Consider the following 24,428-nt stretch of genomic DNA (forward strand, 5'->3'; position numbering starts at 1 on the left):
AGTTTGTCACAGCTCCAGCACAAACAAAATGTTTCGCTTGATGCTCAATCTAAAGTTACAGTCAAATAAAAAATATACATGGCAAGCGAGCTAAGATGTATGGAATATAATAATGTAATCATTATCTATATGTTAAGACTTTCTCGACTTTTACATTGAATTCGATTCTCAATAGAATGTAATGTGGCTGGTGCGTCTCATCTCACCATCATGAGGGCGACACTTCTGTCTCTCCTGTGGGTTGCCGACATAACCAGGAGCACATCTGTTGATGGGAAAATCAGACCAAGTTAACAATGGAACACCCGTAGATCAACAAATAAGAATATTCAGGACACTGGACACTTCTTGGTTGTTAAAAAGTAAGATGGATCCAGTTGCCTCAATTCAGCTTTTGCAGATTAGCGAGAACTGTATGACTGAGAATCTACACAGTGCACTGTTTGAAGTAATCATGTTGTTAAATGGTGTATAAAGCACTACAGTATATAAATTCAGCCAAAGTTACCATTAGTGTTGGAAAATAATACTTACCGCTCACAGTACTGTCCTGTGTATCCAGGCTGACACGCAGTACATTGGTAGCCTCCATTTCCCAAACTCTCACAGGTTGGAGAGAATCTGTAACAAACAAGAAGCTGAATGGACTGCAAAACCTCTACAAAAAGAAGATGATTCTAGAGATGTGCCGAAAAATCTCTACACAGGATTTTTCACATGCTGCAACTATTGCTCTTAAATTGTGCTTTTTTATTCTACTATCTAAAAGTACATGAAACAGATATTAAAGTAAAAAGCAAACAAGTTTCAGGCCTTCACTCACTTTGTTGTTTTAGTGACTTTTTCACAGCAGTCACGTGGACAGTAAAGAAAGCAGGTCAAGTGAAAGTATGACAGGAGGTCACAAAAACCTGTGATAAATGGAAGCTGTTGGTTTTTGTGCTTGAATTTGAGATGGATATCTTTTTATTTTGTTTTTGTTTATTACTAAAAAAAAAAAAAAAGGTCACCACAGATTTTCCACAATATTGTACAGTACTGTATTTAAATACTGTGCTTTCTGTTCCTGGATGAGCTCATTCATCCTGCTCATAAAACATAGGCCAAAATGTTTTGCGGCAGAAAAAAAAAAGTGGATTTCCTAAAAGAGGAACCGAGATCGATGTAGTGAGACAGTATTTGATTTAGAAGGAAGTGTCCTACAGTAGGTGCAGACCCTCCAGATTTCACAAAAAGGTCAAATGTGCTGTCAACATGAACATGTGAGCAGTACTTAAGCTATAAATAGCTATAACTAGAGGAGGAATGCGCAGTCCAGACATCTGTGCTAGAACTCACTGGTTGTCCGGGTCAGTGTGAGGGCAGGCGCAGGGTTGGCAGTCCTCTGGTGTGCCAACAGTGGGGTCACCGAAGAAACCGGATGCGCACTGCTCACAGAGCTCACCCTGAGCGTTGTGCAGACAGTTCTGGAAAGAAAAACATTTTTGAAATGCATCCGTCACATCTTCACGACTCATTTTGGTCATTTTCTGTTTCCTACTGTGCAGATGCCAGTCTCGGGGTGGCAGGAGTCTGAGTGGCCGTTGCACTCGCACAGCTCGCAGTGACCCAGGTACAAGCCTCCGCCGGTGCGCGTGTATCCGGGTGCACAGTCCTGAAGTAGATTTAGATGATGGAGCGCTCAAACAAAGTCGGCATCTTCCACAGGTTAATTGAAGTGAGAAAAACGAGGACAACGAACCTGGCAGGAAAGACCCTGGTATCCTGGTGGGCAGCGGCACTGCTCCACCTCCAGGGCCTGCGCCAGGCCGCTGTAGTTGGGCACGGACACTTCCATGCTGATGTCTGAGATACTGGACGAGCGCATCTCAGTGTAGTAGGATGCTCGGATCAGGATGTCATCCAGGTCAGCCAGAACCATCAGCAAGTGCTCTCGTGTGGCGGGCATGCCATCAGGACGACGCCAGTGGTCCTGGAAATGACAAAGGACAGAAATTGGTAAGTGGCAACTTTTCACTTTGTTTAAGCTAAAATGATGTTTGATGACGTCACATCATTGACATTCGTATGAACTGGAATCTGTGTGGCCAAATGATCAATATCACCACAAGAATCCACTGTATGCTTTATGTTTCAAATGGGATTCAATTAAGGTACTAGTAAATACAGACTTCTTCACAATTTTTTAGATGCAAGGACAACTGCAAGTAGCCTCCAAAGCTCTCTCGCCACCTACAAGGATGCATATTTGGCTTTTGATGACGTATAATTTGGATGAGCACAACTTGAGCGTCCATACTGCAGACACATCACAACCATAGTGGATTTATATCCACATATAATGGAGGCCCAGAACGGAGTTCAAAAAATGGGAAATGTACTGCTCATGCCGCATGAAAAAAAAATCTGATGTATGCTACAAAAGGGCAAAAAAAAAAAAAATCTGTATTGACCTGCAGTGTGAACGTACCCTAAAACCACCCGATGTGGTGAAAAAAGATCGCTGTGTTAGTCAGTTCGCATCCAGTTGTCAATTGTAATATAGAGTGAAGCAGTACCACCCAGACACCCAATATTTAGTATAATTGGGCCTTGGAAGAAGACTTTGCATAATCAAGGGTCTCCTGACATTATTGTGATAATCAGATGCAAAACAGTGAGATAGTAATTGGCAATTCCGCCACTTTCACTGCAGCTTATCGTCTGTAGGCTGTTTTTCTTACCTCAGTGAAGACAACTTCAAATTGTTGAGTCTCTCTGCTGCCTGGTTGCCTTCTTTGCCAGGGTTGTCTAGCGACCAGAGTGATGTCATTACCCTATAGGAACATCAGTAAGGTTTAAGAAAAACTACATATTGCCAAACTTTGCATACGAGTAAGAAGAAGTGCACTCACAATAATCTGTACATCGGCATCTTCGAGTAGCGTTCCTCTTGGACCAGCCACGTAGGAGATTGTGTATTTCAGTTTGCCACCATACGAGCCCACCTTAAAACCATTGAACAAGAATGAACACATTTTGCCTGGTTACAAAGTGCTCGTAAATGGAAATAAACTACATATTCCCCAACAATAAGCCAAGTTGAATCAGAAACACATTAAATTACTGAACAGTTTATCAAGATATTGTTTCATGGTGGTGCTTTGTTTGACATTAATGGTGACACGATGGCCCGTGGTTAATAAGCCGCTGTATTGGGCCACTACCCACCTTCGGACACTGGCCGAACCGGGCCAGTCTAAATGTATAAGTCGCAGCCACCGAAAATGGCCCAAAAGTGCATTTTCAGATTTAAATACTTAAAACTGAAACAATGCGACAGAAAAAGGATGTGGTGACGATACAAGGAAGAAAAAAAAACGCTACAGGCACACATATTTGACTAAATAAAGGGTCGTGAATCGGGGTTAGACACATGTAGCTTTGGCTAGCCTGATCGCCGCTAGCCTCAATAGATTCATACCAGCGCCAGCGGGACCACGGAATAGAACAAGGGCAGCGATGCAAAGTGACGCTTCATCTGCAGATTATTATGCCCAATAACACGCGGACAGTAACGGTGTGCTAACAAGAACTATATTCGTCATAGAAGTTTTAGGACATCGCACACTAACACCAAGACACTTTATTGTGTGTCATAACACTTGTCGGACTGCCAACGAGCGTGTTGAAGGGTAGCTAATGGTGAATATGTTGATTCATTTGTTTTTTGTTTTGTTTTATGCTATCCTGAAATATGCATTTACATGAAAACGGTCAGTTGTGCTATAAGGTTTGGGGACCACTGCCTTTATGTTAAAAATAAATAAAATAATAATAAAAAACAAACAAAACAAAACATGAACAGTATACTGTTGTACAGTAAAAATGCTAAATATGAAATAATCTTGTTGGGCCACCACCTATAAAGACTAATGTCAGACCCTGAAATATGTGGTTCATTTCCCTTTCATATCTACTGGAGTATTCCATCTCTTACTTTACTACTATCAGAACATTATACTGTAGTACTTTTATTTTTCTTCGGAAAAACAATTTTAGAGCTGAATGTAGTCCCTGTAACACTGCTTTTATAAAACAGAAAAAATGAGCATTAACAAAAACCTTTTTTTAGTTGTTATTTTTAGTATGAAGTGGGGATCCACAAAATCAGTAATAAAATAATTAAAACCATTGCCCCAAAATCAATAAGCATCTTTTTAATATTCATGACAATATGGCTTAATTCAAGAGTAGGAACATGAGGAATATGTGAAAAGGAACTGTCAACAAGGAATAATGTGAGAGAAAACATTTTCAAACAGTAGCTGCATTTGGGAAACCCGGAAGACTGGGATGAAGGAAAGGGCACTGGGATTGTGGGATAGGGGTCAAAGGGTGCTGGGAAGCATGGAGCTGGGGGAGTTGACCCAAAGTTTTCAGTTACAGTACCTTATCCCCTGTGAACTGTGTGGGGAGCTGCCAGTAGAGCAGATCGTCCTGGTGCAAGCTGAAACCTTTGTAGACTAGAGAGTACTGGGAGGCAAGAAGTGAGGGAAGAAAAGGAAAATGAGCCACAGAAATGGAGAGAGGCTAGCAGGCAAAGAGGAAGCCTAGGCGGAGGAATGCAGAGCATACAGTTGAAGTCTTTCTAAGTAACATGCTCCAGGGCGCTCATAAATCACCCATTGTGCTGCCGACTGTCCCACTGTCTGACAACTTCCACTCACAGTAATGTGAAAATGACATCTTAAGACATCTGAGGCTGGCTTTAAACAGACGACAGTGAAACCAAAGCTGTTTTGAGTGTCAGTTACGGTGTACTTCACGATAGCACAAGGCCACACTTACAGTAGTTTATCTATTCCGTATTCTATTTGTCTGTAAATCATTTACGGTATTTCTTGGCTCAAGTTTTGCTCAACATTCAGTTAAGATGCTGTCCTGTACCTTGCCGCCCACTCCAGAAGCACGAGCAGTCGTCTTGCTCAACGTGTTCTCACTCTGTTGATCGACAACAAAACCACAACCCAAAAGAAGAGGAGGAAGGTGATGGGGAAGCGGAGGAATCAACAATGTCACTCTTACAATCTCTGGCAGAGAGTACCTGCATGTGAGGCGCATGGCCTGGAGGGTACGATTGGGGTCTGGCTGCTCTAATGCCAGACGGACGAGGAAGCGGGCTCAGGTTACGCAAAGGCCATCGAGAAGAAGTAGAGGAGGATGAAGAAGAGGAGGAGGATGTCGGAACACGAGAGGAGAGTGGAAATTGTTGAAGGGAAAAGTTTGAGAGGAGCGCCCAGACCTCATCATCCAGCTGTCTGACGTCACCCTAAGAAGGCATAAAGTGGGGATATCCAAAGGATTCGTAGCCATGCTATCAGTCAAGGTAACCCGGTCAGGGGTTTAGCGTTATCACACCATGTATGTGACATGAATGTAAGTGGTAGACAAGCCGCATGCACACAAATGAGTCAGACTGGGGTGATCTCTTCTCAATCCAACATTGAGATTGAGTAGATTTGAAACAGCAATGTTTTGCTAGGTCATGAACATTCACATTTGACTGTTTTTAACTGTGGTCCAATAAAGCATCAATTTCTTTGAAGTGCTGTTGCAAGTCTTGAGGTGTTACAGTATTTATCCACATCAAAGCCAGAGTTCACAAAAGTTCAAATCGACATTTTCATCACCAGTCTTCCTTTCCATTTTCAACCCATGTTCAAGCTTTGTGAACGCGCGAGTGTGAAAGCCACTGATTATGAATAGCATAAGACCTGAGCTGCTTAGAATGGCTGAACTCAGACATATTGGTACACTTTCCTCCCGTCAGTGCTCTACAGCCATCAAGCAACAATATTTAACAGATTTTCCTCACTCCTAACCCGTTTCTTTCATGGTCATGCAGATGCACACACTGCATGTTAACTTACTGTATGTCAAGTTTTTTTTCAAGCTAATTTGTGTATCAATGATGTGACTTTATAAATATGAGAGCCCGTTGTGATCCTTATCATGTTTTACACATTCTTGTCACAACAATTTGTAAGGCAAGCTGTACCTCAGTGGGTTTCTTAGCTTTGCGGATGTCTTTACCCATTCGGTTCAAAATGGATGCACTTTTCATTAACTGCTCCTTTGGCAACTCTGAGTCATTCTATTGATGTGGATAAAGTGCAAGCTTTGATCCATTTCCTTATCACTGAATTGATAGTATTTGGGATCGGTTTCCCACCAGTGTTATTCAAGCCAAGTTAAAATGTAAGAAGTGTTCCATTAATTTACTTGGCTTCCACGTCATGTGAAGTATGTGATGCAAGCCTTCAAAATTGGAGGCCAACTTGCTGTAAAAATGTCATCCTGCTTAAATATGAGCACTACAAAACTCCATTTCTAAATGTATATATGCTTGAAAATACACATGAGGAACTAGGAGTTTGATACATACCATGCTGCTCTTTTAGAGCATATGCAGTACAGCCAAAACACACACAGTATAGCCATAGCTATACCACTGGGTAACACTTTCATACCTGTTCTGCTCGTTTCATACGAGTAAAAGACGAAACTTTCTATAAGTGGTAAGAGGGGGAAAAAAGTCAAAGAAAGATTCATACAAAGATCATTTGAGTCAAATCAAGTGATTTGATGAGTGCTGCGTGTAGAAATGACAGATAATGGAAGAAAAGTGTAACGAGAATGACAAATTCCAGATGCACCATTAGGTTCACTGCCCACAAGCTCTTTGGTTACTGACCTTGTCTCCTTGGAAGACCCCAGGAAGCTGCCAGTAGTGGGGCTCCTGTCCGAGGTAGTCAAAGTTGCTGTAAGATAGTTGAGTCCCCTCAGTGGAAACCTCAACTGTGAAACCGGTGGAGATGCGGTTTGTGCGTTGACGGTTCACCAGCGCAAATCCCTGGAAGTTCCCTGGAGAAAATCTTGATGATACCTGCAGGAGTACATGAAGGAACACAATGGAGCTGATGTGAAATACAAATCTTGGAACTGGAAAGAAAAAAATGGGCACAGTAATCAGAAGTCAAGTCAAGTGTGGAGCTAGGTTTTAATTTCAGAAACTTTCAGTGTGCAAACTGCTTTCTTATCAAATCAAACGGTCTCACACAAACATTTAGAAAATTGCTGCTGCATGGCCATAGAAAACAGAGAGGAGTTGCCGTTCCCAAGGTGGAAACCAACAAAACCACAGTTTACTGCCTTGCGAGGCCTCTCCCATGAGGCAAATTGCTTTTTCCACAGTGCTGGATATTTCCCTGAGAAATAGTAGACAGGCTATTTTGATTCTGGTGTGGTGGTTTGATCTGTGCATCAATTCTTTTGGAAGTAAATGCTACTTGATTGAAATTAAACCTTTGCTCTTCTGTAACGATTTAACCATAAACACAGAACAATGAAGTGGGAACCAAGGCCTTATCTCAGACTTTTTTAAGATTGTGTTGCTCAAGGCTGGACTGGACATCTGGCATACAGGGCAGATCTGTGTTATGAGGCCGATGTGGTGCTATTCAATTAATATTTACCTCAATTTTACCACAAGAGACCAGCCCACAATTTAGAGGGAGCAGCCAATTAATCAGTTTACAATATAGAGAGCAAACTGAACCAATCAACAACAGTAGTAGGACCAAGGGTGGTCAGGAATCGGGCTAGGCCGGCGGGTCTAAGTTAAAATGCCAGGGCCGATTATTTGTGCCAGTCCAGCCCTGGTGTTGCTTACCAGGTCTCTGTAGTAGTTGGAGCTGGAGCACTGCTGAGTGACACCCATACAGAAACAAGACAGGCAACCATCTTTGTTGTGTTGGCTAAGATGAAAGGTTCCAGGCTTGCACCTGGAGCAGGATGGGTCTTCAACGTTCATCTATAGGATAGCAGGAAGGTGATCAGCATTGTAATGCACAGGGCAATTTAATCCAATTCATGCTACGTACTGCGCAGACATTGCACAAACAAAATGACAGAATTGTACGTACTTTGCAGCGACAAGAGCCACCGTCACAGCCTTCACTTCCTCTTGTGTCACAGTGGTAGCAGTTACCTACAAGCGCATATTGAAGCAGATAGTTGAAGAGTGTCATTAGTTTTTTCAATCACAGTCAAGACCATATTTAGGTGGAATAATATTAATCTGTATCAAAGCATAGCATGTACCATTGACTTCATTGTTGCCAGAAACACACTTCTGTCCAAGCAATGGGTTGCCTGTGTATCCTTGTGCACATCTGGATTGGATAAAAACAAAAAAGTGAGTGAACACTTAAGGAGATGACACAACCTGGGACATCCAAATTTAGGTATGTCTTAGTAAACAGAAAAATCACAAAATGATGATGAATCCTTTACAGTACATCACTCAGCAACAATAACTGTATTGCTATGAGCATGGCTCCTATTTATGAAACAAAACCAACCAATTGTATTTGGCACAAAAAAGCTTTACAAAAAAGCTTTTTCGATTGTTTGCCTCAGAAATGCATAAAGCACAGCCCAAGACACAATTTTCAGTCAACAAATCCAGGAAGCTGATTCTCTTATAGCCTATACAGTACAGTATGACAAACACAAAGGAATAGAAATGACCAGAAACATTGGGAAGGTAATATATTCAGTAACATAACAAGATGCTAAGTCTATGAAGAAGAGACTTCACTATAAGTATGACAGTTAGTATGACAATGTGCCATTGACCCCAGCCAGTTGCAAAGCACTACCACCAAAGGAGAGGCTGAACAAGGTACAGACTATGCAGGTTGCCTTAAGGATATCAAGCCTTAGCTCACCTGTCCTATGGCAGCTCCGAAGGTCAACTGTCAACAAACTGCTTTCATGCTGGCAAACTAGTCTAACATCTGAGACACGCTGCAGATTCTTAATGACCACCATCAGTTGATCCAAACATTGGCAAGTTATTTGTGCATACACTTTTGTGCATCTTAACTGTGAGATTATTGAAATCAGTTAGAACCCCCCAAAAATGTGAATATTGATGTATACTATATGTATGTAAATATTGTTTTATGGTGGGTCACAGGTAGTCATTTTCAGTGAATAGCTCTTATTTTAAAAGCAAGCCAACAGTCCAACAGAATACACAACCAAATTTAGATTTCCATGAAGAAGTCAGAATCCACACCACTGCTGCACTTGTGGAAGATTAAAATATATCCAGTTACAATACAACTGTCATCAGCTGCCATTAAAAAGCAAATGTGCTGTGTATAAAATAATTAAAATGTATGTGAGTATCTTGGGACCAAATGTAATTCACTTCTCCTGCAATTAAATATATTTGTCATGCCTCTTCAAATAGCACATTTTGAGATTTTTTTTTTCATTTACCATGACACTGAAATATAAATTTATCCATTTTGTTCCTTTATTCTAATACGTTCACACAGAACTCTCAAAAATCATCTTAATGGCCACTATTAACAACATCCCCAAGACACGTGACCTTTTAAAAAAATTCAAAAACAAAGAGACGGCAGTCAGGTGCAAAGTTTGAGGTAGTCCAATCATAAAAAACTCAAATAACAAGTACTAATGTTAAGCTAATGTATCTCTTCATAGCAGACGAGCACCTTAAAAAAAACAAAATATAAAACAAAAAAATCACAAGCAAACATCATACAGTTTTTTGTATAATAAATCCCTTCATCAAGTTCCATACATATGGTTAAGTATAAATAGATGGCGAGAAAAATCTAATAAAATCAGTCATTGGTACAGTACAGTTTAATCATCAGGGATGATCCGTATAGGGATGGCCAGCCTTCCCAGGACTACATGAAGAGAACCATCTTGATGATTTTTATGATCTCCTTTCAATATCTTCAGTAGGTCCAAAATCCCTGATCTTGTATTTTTCTTGTCTTTTTGCGTTTTTTTCTTCCCTCCTTTAGCCTTGGTTTTTGCTTTCGATGCTGGCTTTTTCACTGACTTTACGGCAGTTGACGGTTTTGTTTGAGCATGATTCAATGTGGGTTTGGTTGGTGCGCTTGACTTCTTTGAGTTTTTTGCCTTAGTTCTTGTGTTTAAATGCTTTGCATTAGTTGTTGTGGATCTTACTGTTGCTTGTGTGTTCCGATTCTTTTCTCTACTTCGAAGAGAAGGCAATGTTGTTTTTGTTGTGCTAAGCCTGACGTCTGCTGTCACAACTTTGGCAGAATTTGTGCTTTTAACAGTGTTATTTTTTCTCCTTTGGATATTTTTGTCAAGTGGATCATCGGATCGAAATGCTTTATCTCGTCCACTGTTAGTGGGTGTTCGTGGGGGGATTTCTTTGTGAGATGGTGGCTCCAGTTGAAATTTAGTGACTGCTACCTTATGAATTTGCTTTAGTCGTGTTTGGTTTGATTGTGAACCTTGTTTAGTTGTCCCGATAGGCGACTTGTTCACTCGCCTCGTCGCCTCTGGCTTTGCTGCCGCTTTGGCTTTAGTTGTAGATTGAGGTTTAGTGGCACTCTTGACATTTCCCTTTAGCTTTGGTTTAGAATTTGAGACGTTATGTTTGGATGGAGAAGTGACAGGTTTTGTGGTATTTTTCAGTGATTCTGTAGATAATGTCAATTTTTTTCTCTCTTTTGCAGGTGCAGTGGTGGTTTTACGATCAAGGAGACTTGGGGTCGGTATGCTTTGGAGTACTGTGGCCCGATGGGTGAGCGGTCTCTTTGTTGGTATTATTTTGCCTGGAGGCTGTGTTGTTGAGTACCTTGGGGGTGCAAGTACTGTGCTAAAAGAAGGAAGAGGCATCCTTTCCTGTAGCGAACGGGAAGTGTGTCTTGCACGTTTCATCTTGTTCATCTCCTGAGCCAGGGCTGTGAAGCCATCGATCAGGATCTCCAGCCTTCCTTCCAGTCTGCTCAAACGGGCTTCCATGTCAGTGTAACTCTTCTCAAGCTCAGTGACCCTCTTGGTCTTTTCCCCAGTTGACTCAACAGCAATAAGATCCTCCAGCTGGGAACTGAGATTACTCTGTTGGTCCTCCATTCTATGAATGCTTTCCCTCATATCAAGGGTGTTGCTCTCAAGCATGCTGAGACGCTGATTGAAGGTGTTCAGATGAACCCGGAGCAAGTGCTGAAAGCTGGAGCGTCTGCTGTCTGGGTCTGGTGTGAAGCGTGGTGGGAGTCTGGTTGCTGACTTATTGGGAGCAACTGTAACAATGTTCGTCCCAATTTTTGAAGCAGATGGAGTCGTGCGGTGGTAAGAAGGAGTAGGAAGCATTTTCCTGGTTGAGAGGGTGGCTTGTGTAGTTGTATCATGCCATTGATAGTCATGATCATCACTATCTCCACTGCCAAAAGGTGTTATCACTTTATCCACGCTGAAATTTAATACTGCTTCAGCACCACATCCCAATGGTAGGTAGCCATCGAGCAGCTTCTCTTGGAAAGGGTCCCCACAACTGTCTGCAGATGGCATCTCTTCTCTTCATGTCAAAACAGCACAATGAGGATTGTTGCTCGTACAGATAGTTCAAATATTCAATGATTTTCATTATCAGCCCAGGTCTCCTTGCTATCTTTGCCATCAGACTAGCAAAGATTTTTGCAGCCATACAGCTGTCCCCATAAATGCCTCATCTACATTTATGCTATGGACCCAGAAAATGTATGTGGAGAGCCAACACAGACTTAACGTATGCAACCCACAAAGCACAAGAGCTGAAGCGGAACACAAAGTAAAAAGTACCACAAACCAAACTAAAGGTTTCCTTAAGACATACAAGCAATTGTTTGTACTTTTCACCACATAAACTACTAATGGGCACCACAAAAGTAGAGTAAAAGTCTATCCCAGAGGAAAACTGCAACTTCAATTCTAGATATCTAGCAGCCCAAGATAGAGCAGTGTTTCCCAACCTTTATTGAGCCAGGGCACCCATTTTACATTAGAAAAATTGCACGGCAAACCCATCTATCCATCCGCCACCAAACAAAAATGTCACAAATAGTATGAATACTAAAATAGTCATGTGTGAAATGTGGGCCTGATTTAATTGACCACAAAGTCATCACTTCTTCTGTTGTGTGAGTGGCAACAGGTTAATTGCACCTTCTACTATACAGGAAGAGCATTGTTCTATACCTGACACTGGCATGGATGGATGAACTAAGACAGTTACCATTAAATAAACATTTTCTGTCAAATTAAGTGAAACTGGATAATCTCCAACCTTCAATGATGTCAGAGTGTACTATTATGCCAAGGCACCGTGGTTGGGAATCACTGGGATAGAGAATGTCGATTCAAAGAAATGATTCCTGCACCGCAAATGCCACAACCAGTGTAGATAACAGACATGACTACAGTAAACCACCAACCTGCGTGCATCCCTTTCCTACAACTAGAGCCAATGAATACTAGTGCCAGCATTGGTTAACTTTGCTGCCGGCACACCCAGTAACCCTAAACCCACAGCAGTGTCAAAATGAGCCAGAGAGAAGATGTAGGGAGAAAGCACATGAAAATTGAGGCAGGGCAGGATGTACCTTTCACAGCGTCGGCCAGTGTATCCAGTGGGGCAGTTACACGTTGGCTGACCATCTGAGTCCAAATAACAGGTTGAGGAGAATCTGTTCAAACAGTATTTAAAATAAGAATTTTGTTCCACTTGTCATAAAATTGATCTTGTAGAACAGTGGTTCTCAAATGGGGGTATGTGTACGCCTGGGGGTACGTGAAGACAATCCAGGGGGTACGCAAGATTTTAAAATACATTTAAAAAGCAGCATCCATGCAAAAATCTTTTAAAAATAATTATTATATTTTGTAAATATTTCAGGAAACTGTAGGTTAATAAAATAACATTTATATTTAGTAGGCTATTCAATTTCATTGTCTTAAAAAATGGTTCGACCCAAACTGTCATTTGCCATTAAGACAATCTGTCAATCATCAGAATTTTTTATTTAAAATTAATGATTTCCTTTTGACAACAGATCTTTACTATGATCCCAAAGGAAGACACTTAATGGTGATAAAAAAAAAATTGTGTACAAATCTTTATTTAGTTTACTCAGTTAATTATTTCCTTTAAAAATACTTTTTTAGTCTTTTGATTTCCAAATAGTTGAAGAGAGAGCACTGTACAAATGAAGTTACGAAGTATAATAAATCAGAAAATGATGGTACTGCACTCAACCCCAAAAATGTTTTCACTGGTTAGGGGGTACTTGACTGAAAAAAATATTTCACAGGGGGTACATCACTGAAAAAAGGTTGAGAACCACTGTAGTAGAACATTCGAAAGAGGGTTTGAAATTGAGATTAACCAAATTTAATTTTTCTTGTTCTGACTTGAGAAATAAGTTCAAAACGCACAACATGTATAAACCAACTTTGGCCATTCTGGGTGAATTAGCTTTCAAAATCCCGAATCTTATTGCTTTGACTTACTGTATAATAACTCCAAAGCAGAGTACTGACAAGGACAAGTGTGATGGTTTCAGTAACATTAGTACCTAAACTGACCCTCATTAAGAAAAGCTTTTCAAAGTAAACTCACTGGTTGCTGGATGATGTTCCAGGACATGGGCAAGGCTGGCAGGCCTGGGCAGCTCCAGCTGCTGGGTTGCCATAGTAACCAGTCTGACACCGTTCACACCTTGGCCCATCAGTGTTATGTAGACATTGCTATCAGACAGACACACACACACAAATGATGTGAGATTCACTAAAAGGTTTATACAGTACGCACAGAGCTTGTTTTCACATGTTGAGATCTGCCAAGAAACATTTATTGCATTCCAGCACGGAGATGAAAGCAAAGTCAACAGTTGAAAAATAATTAGGAGAGGGAAAAATAACATAAAACCTACAAGACACCTGCCGGTCTCCGGGTCGCAGCCGCTGGCATACCCATTGCAGTCACACCTCTCACAAGTGCCCAGGTAAAGACCAGAGCTGGTTCGTATGTAACCTTCTTCACACTCCTGCAACACCACGAAATAACACCCAAGGTAAGAAAAATCAATTCAGCAAACAATCAAGATTGGCTGAAATGAACCTTGTGTACCTGGCAAGACGGCCCTCTGTATCCTTGAGGACATGCACACTCTTCCACCTCAAGGGCAGGTTCATTTCCAGTTGAGTGCGGAACAGCAATATCCATTTTGATATCGGATATACTGTAAAAGGTGGTGTGTGACCATTTTTGAATTCATTCTACATGAATTGGATCAAATAGAGATGCCACTTCAAAGTACCTGCTCTCTGCCATGTTGTCAGCATAGGTGGCCCTAATAAGCAAGGCGCTAACGTCAGACAGGGCCATAAGGAGATGTTCCCGTGTGCACGGTTGCCCGTCGGCGCGACGCCATGCAGCCTGCCAGGATGGAAATGGAAAAGTTAAGCCGATGTCATATTTGTGAGTGCAGACTTGGCAATAGCCTTCCAAAAATAATACACACTTCTCTGAATGTCACAGTGACTGTTTGTGGCACACGTTGGAGGGGCTTGGATTGGGAGTAGTGTTCCAGAGAGATGCCATTGCCCTGGAGGACCACATCTGGCTGACCATCAATCACCAGGAAACGCTGAAATGGCTCAAAACGCACGGTGTAGCGCAACTCCCCACCATAGGCTGTCACCTTGTAGCAACATAGTGGAGGGAAAAAGCTCATGTTAGGGAGAAGATGATCGTATTTATTCTCTGACAGATCAGTAAAGTGTAAATAGTCCGAATTTCCTGGGGCTAATATCGTAGAAGATTTTTTTTGTTGGGCTTCACTGTGAATTTAAAGTTCAAAGGATCTTTGCTGTACAGGCAGGTCCAGTTATTTTCTCTTAACATGTTGAGACATGACTGAGTGTGACAGAAGGCTAAGAGCTGAATGAAACACCTGACTGATCTTTCCCCTCCCCTTGCATGCTTTCTAGTGCACTTTGTTGATTTATCTCACCTTATCTCCTCTAAAAGTCTCAGGCAAGACCCAGTAGTAGATGTCGTTGGGGATGCTGGAAAAGGAGCGGTAGACGACTTCAGAGGGGCCCCTCTGAAAGATCCCCTCGCTGATAGTTCTCGTGTTGCCGCTGCTGGTGAGTGTAAAAAGCTGCCCGTTCACTCCTCCTCGTACCTAGGAGCACATGTTAACTAAGACTATGAATGCTCACAAATCACCAAATACCATTTTCACGCCTCTCCAACTTAGCAGCTGCAAGATTTGCTGATATAGCACATCTTGTGAAAACATGTACCCCTCCCATTATTATTCATATCAACTGTACCTGATCTCGACTCCAAGAAGAGCTGGCGCACTGTTTGGTGACGCCCATGCAGAAACAACGCAGACAACCCTCAGGGTTGTTTTCTGATAGGTGGAAGAAGCCTGGCTTGCACTCATCGCATGCAGCGCCTGCCACATAGTTCTGCAACAAAAATAAGATACAGATACAAATCCCAGTCAGAGGCTAATTTCTTGAGTAAAATCGAATATAATGAGGGAAATAAGATTCAGAAACGCAAAAAGAATGACATCACTCTAGTGATTCAATCAGCGCTTAAAAGTACAATGCGTAGAATTTAGTGCCGTCTAGTGGTGAACTGATAAAATGCAATAATTTGTAAGTACGGCCACTACACTGCCTCATACAGACCATACTTTGCAAGCCTACCACCAATTGCTACCAATATTTATTTGGAGTGAGTGAGCGTGCGAGCAGCCCAACAAACACAAGCAAACGTGAGTGGCGAACAAGACTGGCTAACAAGAACTCGGTGGAGCGGCTAGAAAGAACTAGCTGGATCAGCTGACAGGAGAGCTAGCAAAAGCTAGCGAGAGCAAAGCAGAGGTCAAGCGATGTGAGCCCGAATGCTGAATCACGGGACTCAGCGACGACCACCTGCAGGCCCCAGCTGTGGGTCCGACATAAGAGCTGAAACTAACACCAGAGGTTAACTACGTTCGCGAAGTTCTTGTCCTTCGGGTATCCCTATCAGAAAGATGGTGGCGAAAAATGTCAGACTCCTGTAAGGCGCAGCGCGACCTATGTATTAATTATTGATTATATTAAAAAATGTACATTGATGTGATAGAACATATTTTTTTGCATACTATAGAAATTAATAGTAGGTTCTTAAACTGAGTGAATTATTAGTTCAACACTAGATGGCGCTAAATAATACACACTATCCTATTAACAATCATGCAATGTATACCTTGCAGCTGCATGGCCTGCTGCTAGAGCTGATGCTTCCTCTGTTATCACACTTGATTTCTGCAGGGGGGAGCAGTGGAAAGATGAAGACATATGGCGTGGAAAGCTCACCTGGCAATGCTCCAAAAGCACTGCATACCTGTGCCATGAGCACACTGTACTGCCAACTTGACTACAAGGGCAAACACAACTCTAGAAACTACTCAAATGCACTCACGGTTAGAGTTAGGAACACATTTTCCATTCGGCAGAAGGGGATTACCCTGGTAACCGGGTGCACATCTGAAAAAAATGGAGGTAGTAGTGACAGATTTGCCACACATTAGAAAATTATAATGTTGCTAACATTAATTCTATAGTAATTTACAATAAAGTATTGAATTCTCTGACTTTTCACAGCGTCTTCCCGTGTAGCCGGGCCTGCAGGCATCACATGTTGGCTGTTGGTCAGAGTCAAGGAAGCAGGTGTCAGAGAACCTACAGTGACAAACAAAGAGCCAAAGGTAACCATTTACAGCGTTGTGTTAATAAGTAGCATGTGGAATGAATGAACTATTGTTCCAATATCGAATTGGCATTTTCCTAATGGCTTACCGGCGAGACGTTTCATAGTATGGACAAGGGCAAGGCTTGCAGTCATCTGATCGGCCGCGTCTAGGGTCACCAAAGTAACCAAGGCGACACTTGTCACACTGCGGCCCTTCCGTGTTGTGCTGGCAGCTCTGCAGTTGAAAACGTAGTGAAAAAAAATCTTGTAATCAACAGCAAGAAGGGAGCCGGAAGAGTTTGGGGGTTTATCTTTTTCTCTTTTTCAATGGTATCAAAATCACGTCATGCCGTGTTTACCAGACAGTGTCCACTGATTGGATCGCAGGCGCTGGCATGTCCATAGCAGTTGCAACCGGCGCAGGTTCCCAGATAGGAGCCACCAGGGACACGCTCAAAACCAGAGGCGCACATTTCACAGGACAGTCCCGCATATCCAGGAGGACATCTGGGAAACATAAATGTGATCATCATCAAGGCTTTTACACCAGCTGTCTCAACAGTGTGATATGTCAATGGACATTACAAACTTTGATATTATTAATAGAAACAGCTGAAATAACAGCAAGAAAATCTCTAACAGTGATGTCTCAAATGTTTTAAAAGGATGAGTCATTGGGGCTCCACACTACTGTTTCATGACGTTATCACTGGTTTTGTATTTCTACTAGTCAGGCCGTTGCATTACTATGACCAGCATCATTTGTAACTCTCAATCTAAGAAGGTAACTTGACTTTACACCGATCTGCGGTATTGTTTCATTTCATGCACATTTTGTGATCGGCTGTCATTTCTTAATTCACCAATCCTATCTGCAAAATAAGACATTACAGCCGCAAAAAAAAGCAAAAAAATAAATACATTGGCCCATTGATTTTATGGTAAATTGAATTTTACCTACAAAAGATGACCAATGTAATCAAGGTCACATTGGTAGGTCACATGTTCCTTATTGGATGTTTGAAGCGGCTCGACTGAATGATGACACCAGACAGCTTATTGTCTACTGCACTAGTTTGTCATTTAAAGTCATTGGCCTGCTACTTGACTTGGCCAAGAAAAAAAAAAACTGCTTTGCTGACAGAGTAGGTGTAACAAAGCATTTTACCGAACACATAACATTAACAATAACACAGCCATAACAAACCAATAACATATTTTTCTCCAGTTTGTTTCCCTTACCTGCACTCTTCAACATCTTTAGCATGACCCCGAGTACTAAACTCCACAGTGGTGGTATCCATAACGATATCACTGAGTGCCACGCTGACCATGTGGTTGTCATAGATGGTGCGGATGCTGATGCTGTCCAAGTTAGCCATTGTCATCAGGAGTTCCTCCCGACTCACTTGCTGTCCGCTGGAGTGTTGCCAGTTGTCCTTCACAATCATCACAGTGATTCATCAAACCTTATCATTTTTACGCATAGTGATTAATTATTTTGTTTGCACATTGTACAGCATTCCTTCAGCACTTACTTCAGTGAATTTTATTTCTCGCTGGTTGACCACACCAGCAGGTATGGCACTTCCTCTGCGGTATATAAGCCTGCGGCCATTTCCAACGAGTATTACATCCGGCTTCTCCACAGGTTCAGACAGACCGCGGGCCAATATAAAGCGTACTTTGTACTTCAGGGATCCTCCATAGGAATCAATCTAAAATGCATGGATGATTATTATCATACAAATATATGCTCAGCTCCAAACATAGGAGACCAATTGATTTGCCAGTAATTAGGTTATACATTAAAAGATAAATATGAGACAAATGTTTTCAGAAGAGTGTATGTTAAGAAAATTTGCCTTTGGCGAAGAGATACCTTGTTTCCAAGAAACTGGCCAGGCAAAGTCCAGAAAGAATCCAGGTTGAGAAAGCGACGTGACAAATCGACAAGCTGGAACTCTTCCATCTCAGGGTTGATGAGGAGCTGAGTGGAAGAAAGAGGGGGAGTGCCTGGCCTGGATGGGTAGCTGACATCCACTCCTGAGGGTCAGAAAATATACATTAATACTCCCGGCTTTCTGCGCTATATGTTCGGATGACGTAAACTAGGGCTGGACGATTAACCGAAATGGTATCATTATTTCGATTTTGTCTTCTCTCGATCATTAAAACGTAATGACCGAAGAAACGGAACGCCGCGTTTACAAGTTCCCTGCGTTGTGAAAGTACTCTGAATGCACCATGTAGCTTGTAGCAAGCTCGGAGCGATTGTGATTCTGCCGTCCCTAAGCTTCCTCTAAACTGTTTATTAGCACTCTAGTTGGAGTTAACTGCAAAACTAAACACACAATAAGTTGAATTACATACAGTGTGTCTTAAATACAAAACATGATTTGTTTTTAAAACATCACTAGCCTAGCGCTAATGCTAAAGAGTATGGCGTATCCCATTCGAATGCTAACAGGAAGTTAGCATCAACTTTGGGAGTAATAGTCCTCCAAACAACGAATATTCACACACCAATGCTTGGAAACACATACCCACCGGTGATATGACACTACTCAAAGGCACAAATTCTTCTCAATTTGTGAAAAACAAGTTATTTTAATAGAATTCAATCGCGACTTTCTTCTGTTCTCGTTGTACGTGTGCACACCAAGGATGCACAGCACCACACTGTCCCTAAGAGGCCGAAACGCGCAGGAACACCCGGTATTTGTTTAATGATTCACAGATTTTTTTTTTCCTCAAAACTCAAGGATACTAATATATCCAAAGACTTTTCTTATTATTATTCTGGGTCATATCAACACACATTTCCACATGACATGACATAAAATAAATAACGATAGAGGGTAATGCAATGCTTAAGTTTGAAAATGAAAAATAAAAATGCAAGAGGCTTGAATTTCATATATTTATAAGGTTATGTTATACTTGACAAAAAGAATAGTGTTCAAGAATAAAGTGTTCAACGTGAAGGGATGAATGGGTGTAAGGCTATGATCATAGTTATGGTTGAGTTTTAGAGGTTAATCTCAATGAAGAAATAATTATGATTAATTATTATTTTTCCCGTAATTGTCCAGCCCTTACGTGAACATTTTTGTGTCACAGTTGTAAGTTTGATGTGAGCATTCCTCAAATTCATTAAATAAGCTTTAAATTACCTTTAAAATCTTCCTCCTCAGTGAAACGCAGACTGATCTGATTGCGGTAGCGTCCGGTGCCCTTGCAATTCTTGGTGATTCCAGCACAGAAGCAAGAAACACAGCGGCCCTCCAAACTAAAGTGACCGTCTGGGCAGTTGCCTGGCAAGGTCAGGACAATTTATTTCCTTAACTGAATTCAATTTCATCCGTGGCTTGGAATGAAGACTGTCATGCTTCTGCTGAAATGTACCTGGGTTGGGATTGGATGTAAGAGTTAGCACTCCATCTGGAATACCAAACACCAGACCTTTGGCGTTGATGGCCTCGCAAGTGTAGGCCCCCTGATCGGCCTCCTTCACGTCACGGATGATAAGCGTGCCATGACCGTTCTCACTGGTCATGGAGATTCTGGGATAACACAGTTAAAAAAAGATTATTATTACTCCATATTGTGCAAAAAATGACATCACACGGCACAGTGGAAGTAAATATGGTCCTGTCTGTAGGGGTTCAATTTATCATCTCATATCAACGGAGGAATGAGAGAAGGTAGAAATTAATATGTTTTTTCTTCCAGGCCTGATATCGATATCGATCATGAGTAGCCAAGGAAACCGATAAACAATATTTGGATATTCACTTTTAATAAAAAGGTAACAAATTGTCATCAAAATATAAAACTTCAAACTTTGTTGAAATGTCTTTAAAGTGGAAGACAACCTTTCTTGACAATAATATGTTTTATGTGAACTCACTAGTCTAAAAATGGCATCACAGTTGCTCAGTTCTCAGGTAACAGCCAATCACAGCTCAGCTTCAGAAAATAGGTGAGCTGTGATTGGTCGTTGCCTGAGTCCTGAGCAACATTGATGTCCTCTTTAGTTGACAGCAAATGGCAAAATAGCCGCCCCCTGAGATGGATAAAAACGGCTGGATTGTGCTGCTTAAATTATATTCCACTAACGCAATATTAAACAGAATAACCTATTTAGACTAGTGGGGCTACATATAACATATTATTGCACCAACCCAAAAAATGGGTTGACTTCTCACATAAGCATATGTTTATTGAACAACTTTTCATTTGCAAAATGTTTAAGTTTTGTTTTTTATCTTTTAATCTTTGTTTTAAAATTCTAAGAAAAAGGTGAGGGAGCCCACATGATCATCAGCATTTCTGAAAAAGTTAAATGACAACAAGTAAATAGCTCCGCATTGTATTCTACAGTAAATAAAGTTTTCCAAAATTGAAATGCTAAATTTTCACACATTTAAGTTTTAATTTCAAACAAAACCAGAAGGTGCAGAGAGTTTCCAGGGTCAACAGTGTCTCTTATAAAGTTATCGGAAATTTAAATAAATAGATCCCTGGAGTTACACAGATTTATTGATCTATTATCGGCCGTCATATTTTTAATTGGTAATCAATCTATCCCAAGTAGAAATATGTTTGGCAAATGAGGTGACACTCCTCAAAAAAAATCAGACACATGTTGTATATTGGCAAAAAAAATGGAATTGAGCTGCCTGCAATAAAAACATAGCTTAAATCAAATGTAAAATGTGTGAATGATGGTTTTCCAGAAGTTTACCTGCCACTAATTGGAATGTGTCCCCAGTTCAGCCTCCAGGTTATGATGGGTGTTGGCACTCCAACAGCATGACAGGTAAACGTCACAGTGGCTCCCCGAGCAGCTTGAATGGATTCTTCTGGTGGGCTTGTCACAGAGGGAGGAGCTGTTTAGTATTAAAAAAAAGAAAGAAGAACTGTTTAAACTCCATAGTTAATTTACCCACAAAGGCTGCTTGGACTTTGGTGATGCAATGTGTCTCATAGATTCGAAACAATTCACTTTTATTTCGATGAAGAGGACGTGTCACAAAAAGATCTGTGTCTGAGATGACTCAAGTGTAAAGAATATGTGCTTCACAGAGAATTACTCATAGTATACAAAGGAGATTGAAGCAAAGCAGCAGTGCAGAATGTAGAGCACTACAGAGAAATACACAAGTGGGGTGAAGTGTGGTTGGGACGTACTGCAGCCGTATTCATCGGAGCGGTCAGGACAGTCTGGCTCTTCGTCACACTGGTAACTAGCCGGGATGCAAGTGCGGTCGCTTAGGCATTCAAACTGCTCAGGAGCACACCTGTCATCTGGACCCTTAGTGGCTGTGTGATATGAAGTTGGACATTACGGTGTGAATATTAATTACATAGTTCAGATCCTGGGTGAGCAAACACAAGTGGATGGTTTGAAATTGGAAAAACTACAGTAATTCAGAACTTCTTGATGTTAGCGGTGTTACACTCATCTGACCGTCACAATAGAATTCTGTCTCAAAAAATAATTAAAGACTGAAAATATTTATGAAATCTTTAGCAATTATTTATTTATTGTGTGAAGGCCACAGCCTTCACACAATAACATATGTTATTCCTAAACTTCAAACTTCCCACTTTTTCGGCATCTATCTACTTCCACATAATTCATCAGATTCTCCTCATTCCAATTTTAACATCTTTCAAAAATTCGCGCCATTCTAGGGTGTATTTTTCTTATTCTAAATATTCACGCCTTACCCACAATTCCCGATTTTGTACCATATTTTTCCCTATTCATTCTTAATGGGAGATTCTACATTTCACATTTACTTCCTCATTTTTCATCCTATTCACTTCGTTCCAACTTCAATATATTCCACCAATTCACGCCATGGGCGCTTCCGTTTCTTTCAGTACCAAAATTCACGCCTTACCCACAATTCCCCATTTTGTACCCTACTTTTCTCCAGTCATTTTTAATGGGAGATTCTACATTTCACATTTTCTTCCACATTTTTCATCCCATTCGCTCTGTTCCAATTTCAAACTATTCCTAATATTCACACCATGTACGCTTTTATTTTTTGTATTTCCAGGATTCACGCCTTACCCACAATTCTCGATTTTGTACCCTATTTTTCCCTATTCATTCTTAATGGGAGATTCTACATTTCATATTTACTTCCACATTTTTCATCCTATTCACTTCGTTCCAACTTCAATATATTCCACCAATTCACGCCATGGGCGCTTCCGTTTCTTTCAGTACCAAAATTCACGCCTTACCCACAATTCCCCATTTTGTACCCTACTTTTCTCCAGTCATTTTTAATGGGAGATTCTACATTTCACATTTTCTTCCACATTTTTCATCCCATTCGCTCTGTTCCAATTTCAAACTATTCCTAATATTCACACCATGTACGCTTTTATTTTTTGTATTTCCAGGATTCACGCCTTACCCACAATTCTCGATTTTGTACCCTATTTTTCCCTATTCATTCTTAATGGGAGATTCTACATTTCACCTTTACTTCCACATTTTTCATCCGATTCACTTCATTCCAACTTCAATATATTCCAGTATTTCACGTCATGAGCTCTTCCATCTATTCCACAGGTTTTCATTCAGCCTTACAGCCTTCACTCGCAATTTCTCCAGAAATGGCATTTTCCAGTTTAATATGAAATTTCGAACACTAGTTGAAGAGTCAAAAGTAAAAGTTGAGAGGAGAAGGCTACAGACACAAGGAACCAGAGCGAAATACGCTACAATCACGTAACTTTTCCCAATGCAAGCTCCCCTTTAAAAAATGAATCTGGTTTGTGACATTCGGATGCAAGTTCCCTCTCAAGATGAATATCAACGACGCTTTCCACTCATGATCACATCATCCCGGATGCATGTCTGAACAAAGCCATAGATGAAGACTCACGGCAGTCCAGCTCATCTGAGTTATCCTCACAGTCATTGTCTCCATCACAACGCCAGAGCTTGAGGGCGCAACGCCCGTTTTTACACTTAAACTCATTTGGTTCACACGGCGACGGCGTTCCTGTAAAGACAAGTGGATACGTGCCAATGGTGCTGTTAGGCATGCATGCATGTACGGGCTTCTATGACTTACCGCATCGGAATTCGTCACTTCCGTCCAAGCAGTCTCTTTCCCCGTCGCAGATGTAGTCTCGGGAGATACACTGTCCGCTCTGGCATTTTGCTTGATCCGCTCGACAGAATCCTGGAATGACGGGTGGCTGTGGAGGTTTAACGATGGCGGATGTGGTGGCAGGGGCAGGGGTGGTTGCAACAGGTCTTATACCTGCAAAAGATTTCTGGATAAACTTAGCAACTGTGGCAGTTTCACAGTACATAAAGCGTTGCACATCATCCGTACATGCTGCAGCTGACCGCGTTACAAACTGCCAGCAAATCAAGCTGAAGCAACTCACCACAATTGTTCTCATCACTCATATCACGGCAATCTGGTCGGTTGTCACACAGGTATTCCAACAGGATACAAGTCCCGTCACCACACCTGTGCTCATCCGGCATGCACAGCCTGATGCTAGGAATTACTACGAAAGATGCAGATAAGGAGGAGGAGGGACGTGGTGAAGGGTCAACATGCAAGACAGCACTTTCTGGACAACCACAATACAAATAAAGCAATAAGTTAATGGCAACACAATCAAAACGTTTTTATTTTATGAATATTCCTTGTGTATAACACCTATTTATGCTATATCTATACCAGGCATGCCCATAGGGTAAGGCGTTAATTGGTTGTAAACCCCACACGGATAA

The 24,428-nt window shown here is 41.3% G+C and overlaps 1 protein-coding gene across 10 annotated transcripts in view; it reads right to left on the reverse strand.

The window, feature by feature from the left end:
* hspg2 (heparan sulfate proteoglycan 2) overlaps positions 1–24,428 on the reverse strand; it is a 100,860-nt gene that overhangs the window by 33,653 nt on the left and 42,779 nt on the right. For 7 of the 10 annotated variants that reach the window (XM_077547505.1, XM_077547522.1, XM_077547531.1 and 4 more), the window contains 37 exons: positions 24,074–24,199; positions 23,752–23,943; positions 23,560–23,679; positions 21,839–21,970; positions 21,393–21,537; positions 20,051–20,208; positions 19,819–19,959; positions 18,525–18,688; positions 18,181–18,360; positions 17,885–18,081; positions 17,002–17,149; positions 16,750–16,877; positions 16,546–16,632; positions 16,373–16,437; positions 16,157–16,215; positions 15,226–15,366; positions 14,901–15,074; positions 14,409–14,588; positions 14,205–14,323; positions 14,015–14,126; positions 13,818–13,931; positions 13,505–13,632; positions 12,489–12,572; positions 8,146–8,216; positions 7,968–8,032; positions 7,715–7,855; positions 6,737–6,928; positions 5,087–5,311; positions 4,930–4,983; positions 4,432–4,515; positions 2,895–2,987; positions 2,724–2,816; positions 1,742–1,972; positions 1,541–1,654; positions 1,339–1,466; positions 535–621; positions 207–265 (listed from right to left, as the gene is read on the reverse strand). In XM_077547505.1, coding sequence (XP_077403631.1) covers positions 207–265; positions 535–621; positions 1,339–1,466; positions 1,541–1,654; positions 1,742–1,972; positions 2,724–2,816; positions 2,895–2,987; positions 4,432–4,515; positions 4,930–4,983; positions 5,087–5,311; positions 6,737–6,928; positions 7,715–7,855; positions 7,968–8,032; positions 8,146–8,216; positions 12,489–12,572; positions 13,505–13,632; positions 13,818–13,931; positions 14,015–14,126; positions 14,205–14,323; positions 14,409–14,588; positions 14,901–15,074; positions 15,226–15,366; positions 16,157–16,215; positions 16,373–16,437; positions 16,546–16,632; positions 16,750–16,877; positions 17,002–17,149; positions 17,885–18,081; positions 18,181–18,360; positions 18,525–18,688; positions 19,819–19,959; positions 20,051–20,208; positions 21,393–21,537; positions 21,839–21,970; positions 23,560–23,679; positions 23,752–23,943; positions 24,074–24,199 — 4,731 coding nt within the window. The remainder of the gene's footprint in view (positions 1–206; positions 266–534; positions 622–1,338; positions 1,467–1,540; positions 1,655–1,741; positions 1,973–2,723; positions 2,817–2,894; positions 2,988–4,431; positions 4,516–4,929; positions 4,984–5,086; positions 5,312–6,736; positions 6,929–7,714; positions 7,856–7,967; positions 8,033–8,145; positions 8,217–12,488; positions 12,573–13,504; positions 13,633–13,817; positions 13,932–14,014; positions 14,127–14,204; positions 14,324–14,408; positions 14,589–14,900; positions 15,075–15,225; positions 15,367–16,156; positions 16,216–16,372; positions 16,438–16,545; positions 16,633–16,749; positions 16,878–17,001; positions 17,150–17,884; positions 18,082–18,180; positions 18,361–18,524; positions 18,689–19,818; positions 19,960–20,050; positions 20,209–21,392; positions 21,538–21,838; positions 21,971–23,559; positions 23,680–23,751; positions 23,944–24,073; positions 24,200–24,428) is intronic. The other 3 variants (XM_077547553.1, XM_077547546.1, XM_077547539.1) reach the window with 2 other exon arrangements.

Source organism: Vanacampus margaritifer, chromosome 1 (genome assembly GCF_051991255.1).
Source record: "Vanacampus margaritifer isolate UIUO_Vmar chromosome 1, RoL_Vmar_1.0, whole genome shotgun sequence".
Classification (NCBI taxonomy): domain Eukaryota; kingdom Metazoa; phylum Chordata; class Actinopteri; order Syngnathiformes; family Syngnathidae; genus Vanacampus; species Vanacampus margaritifer.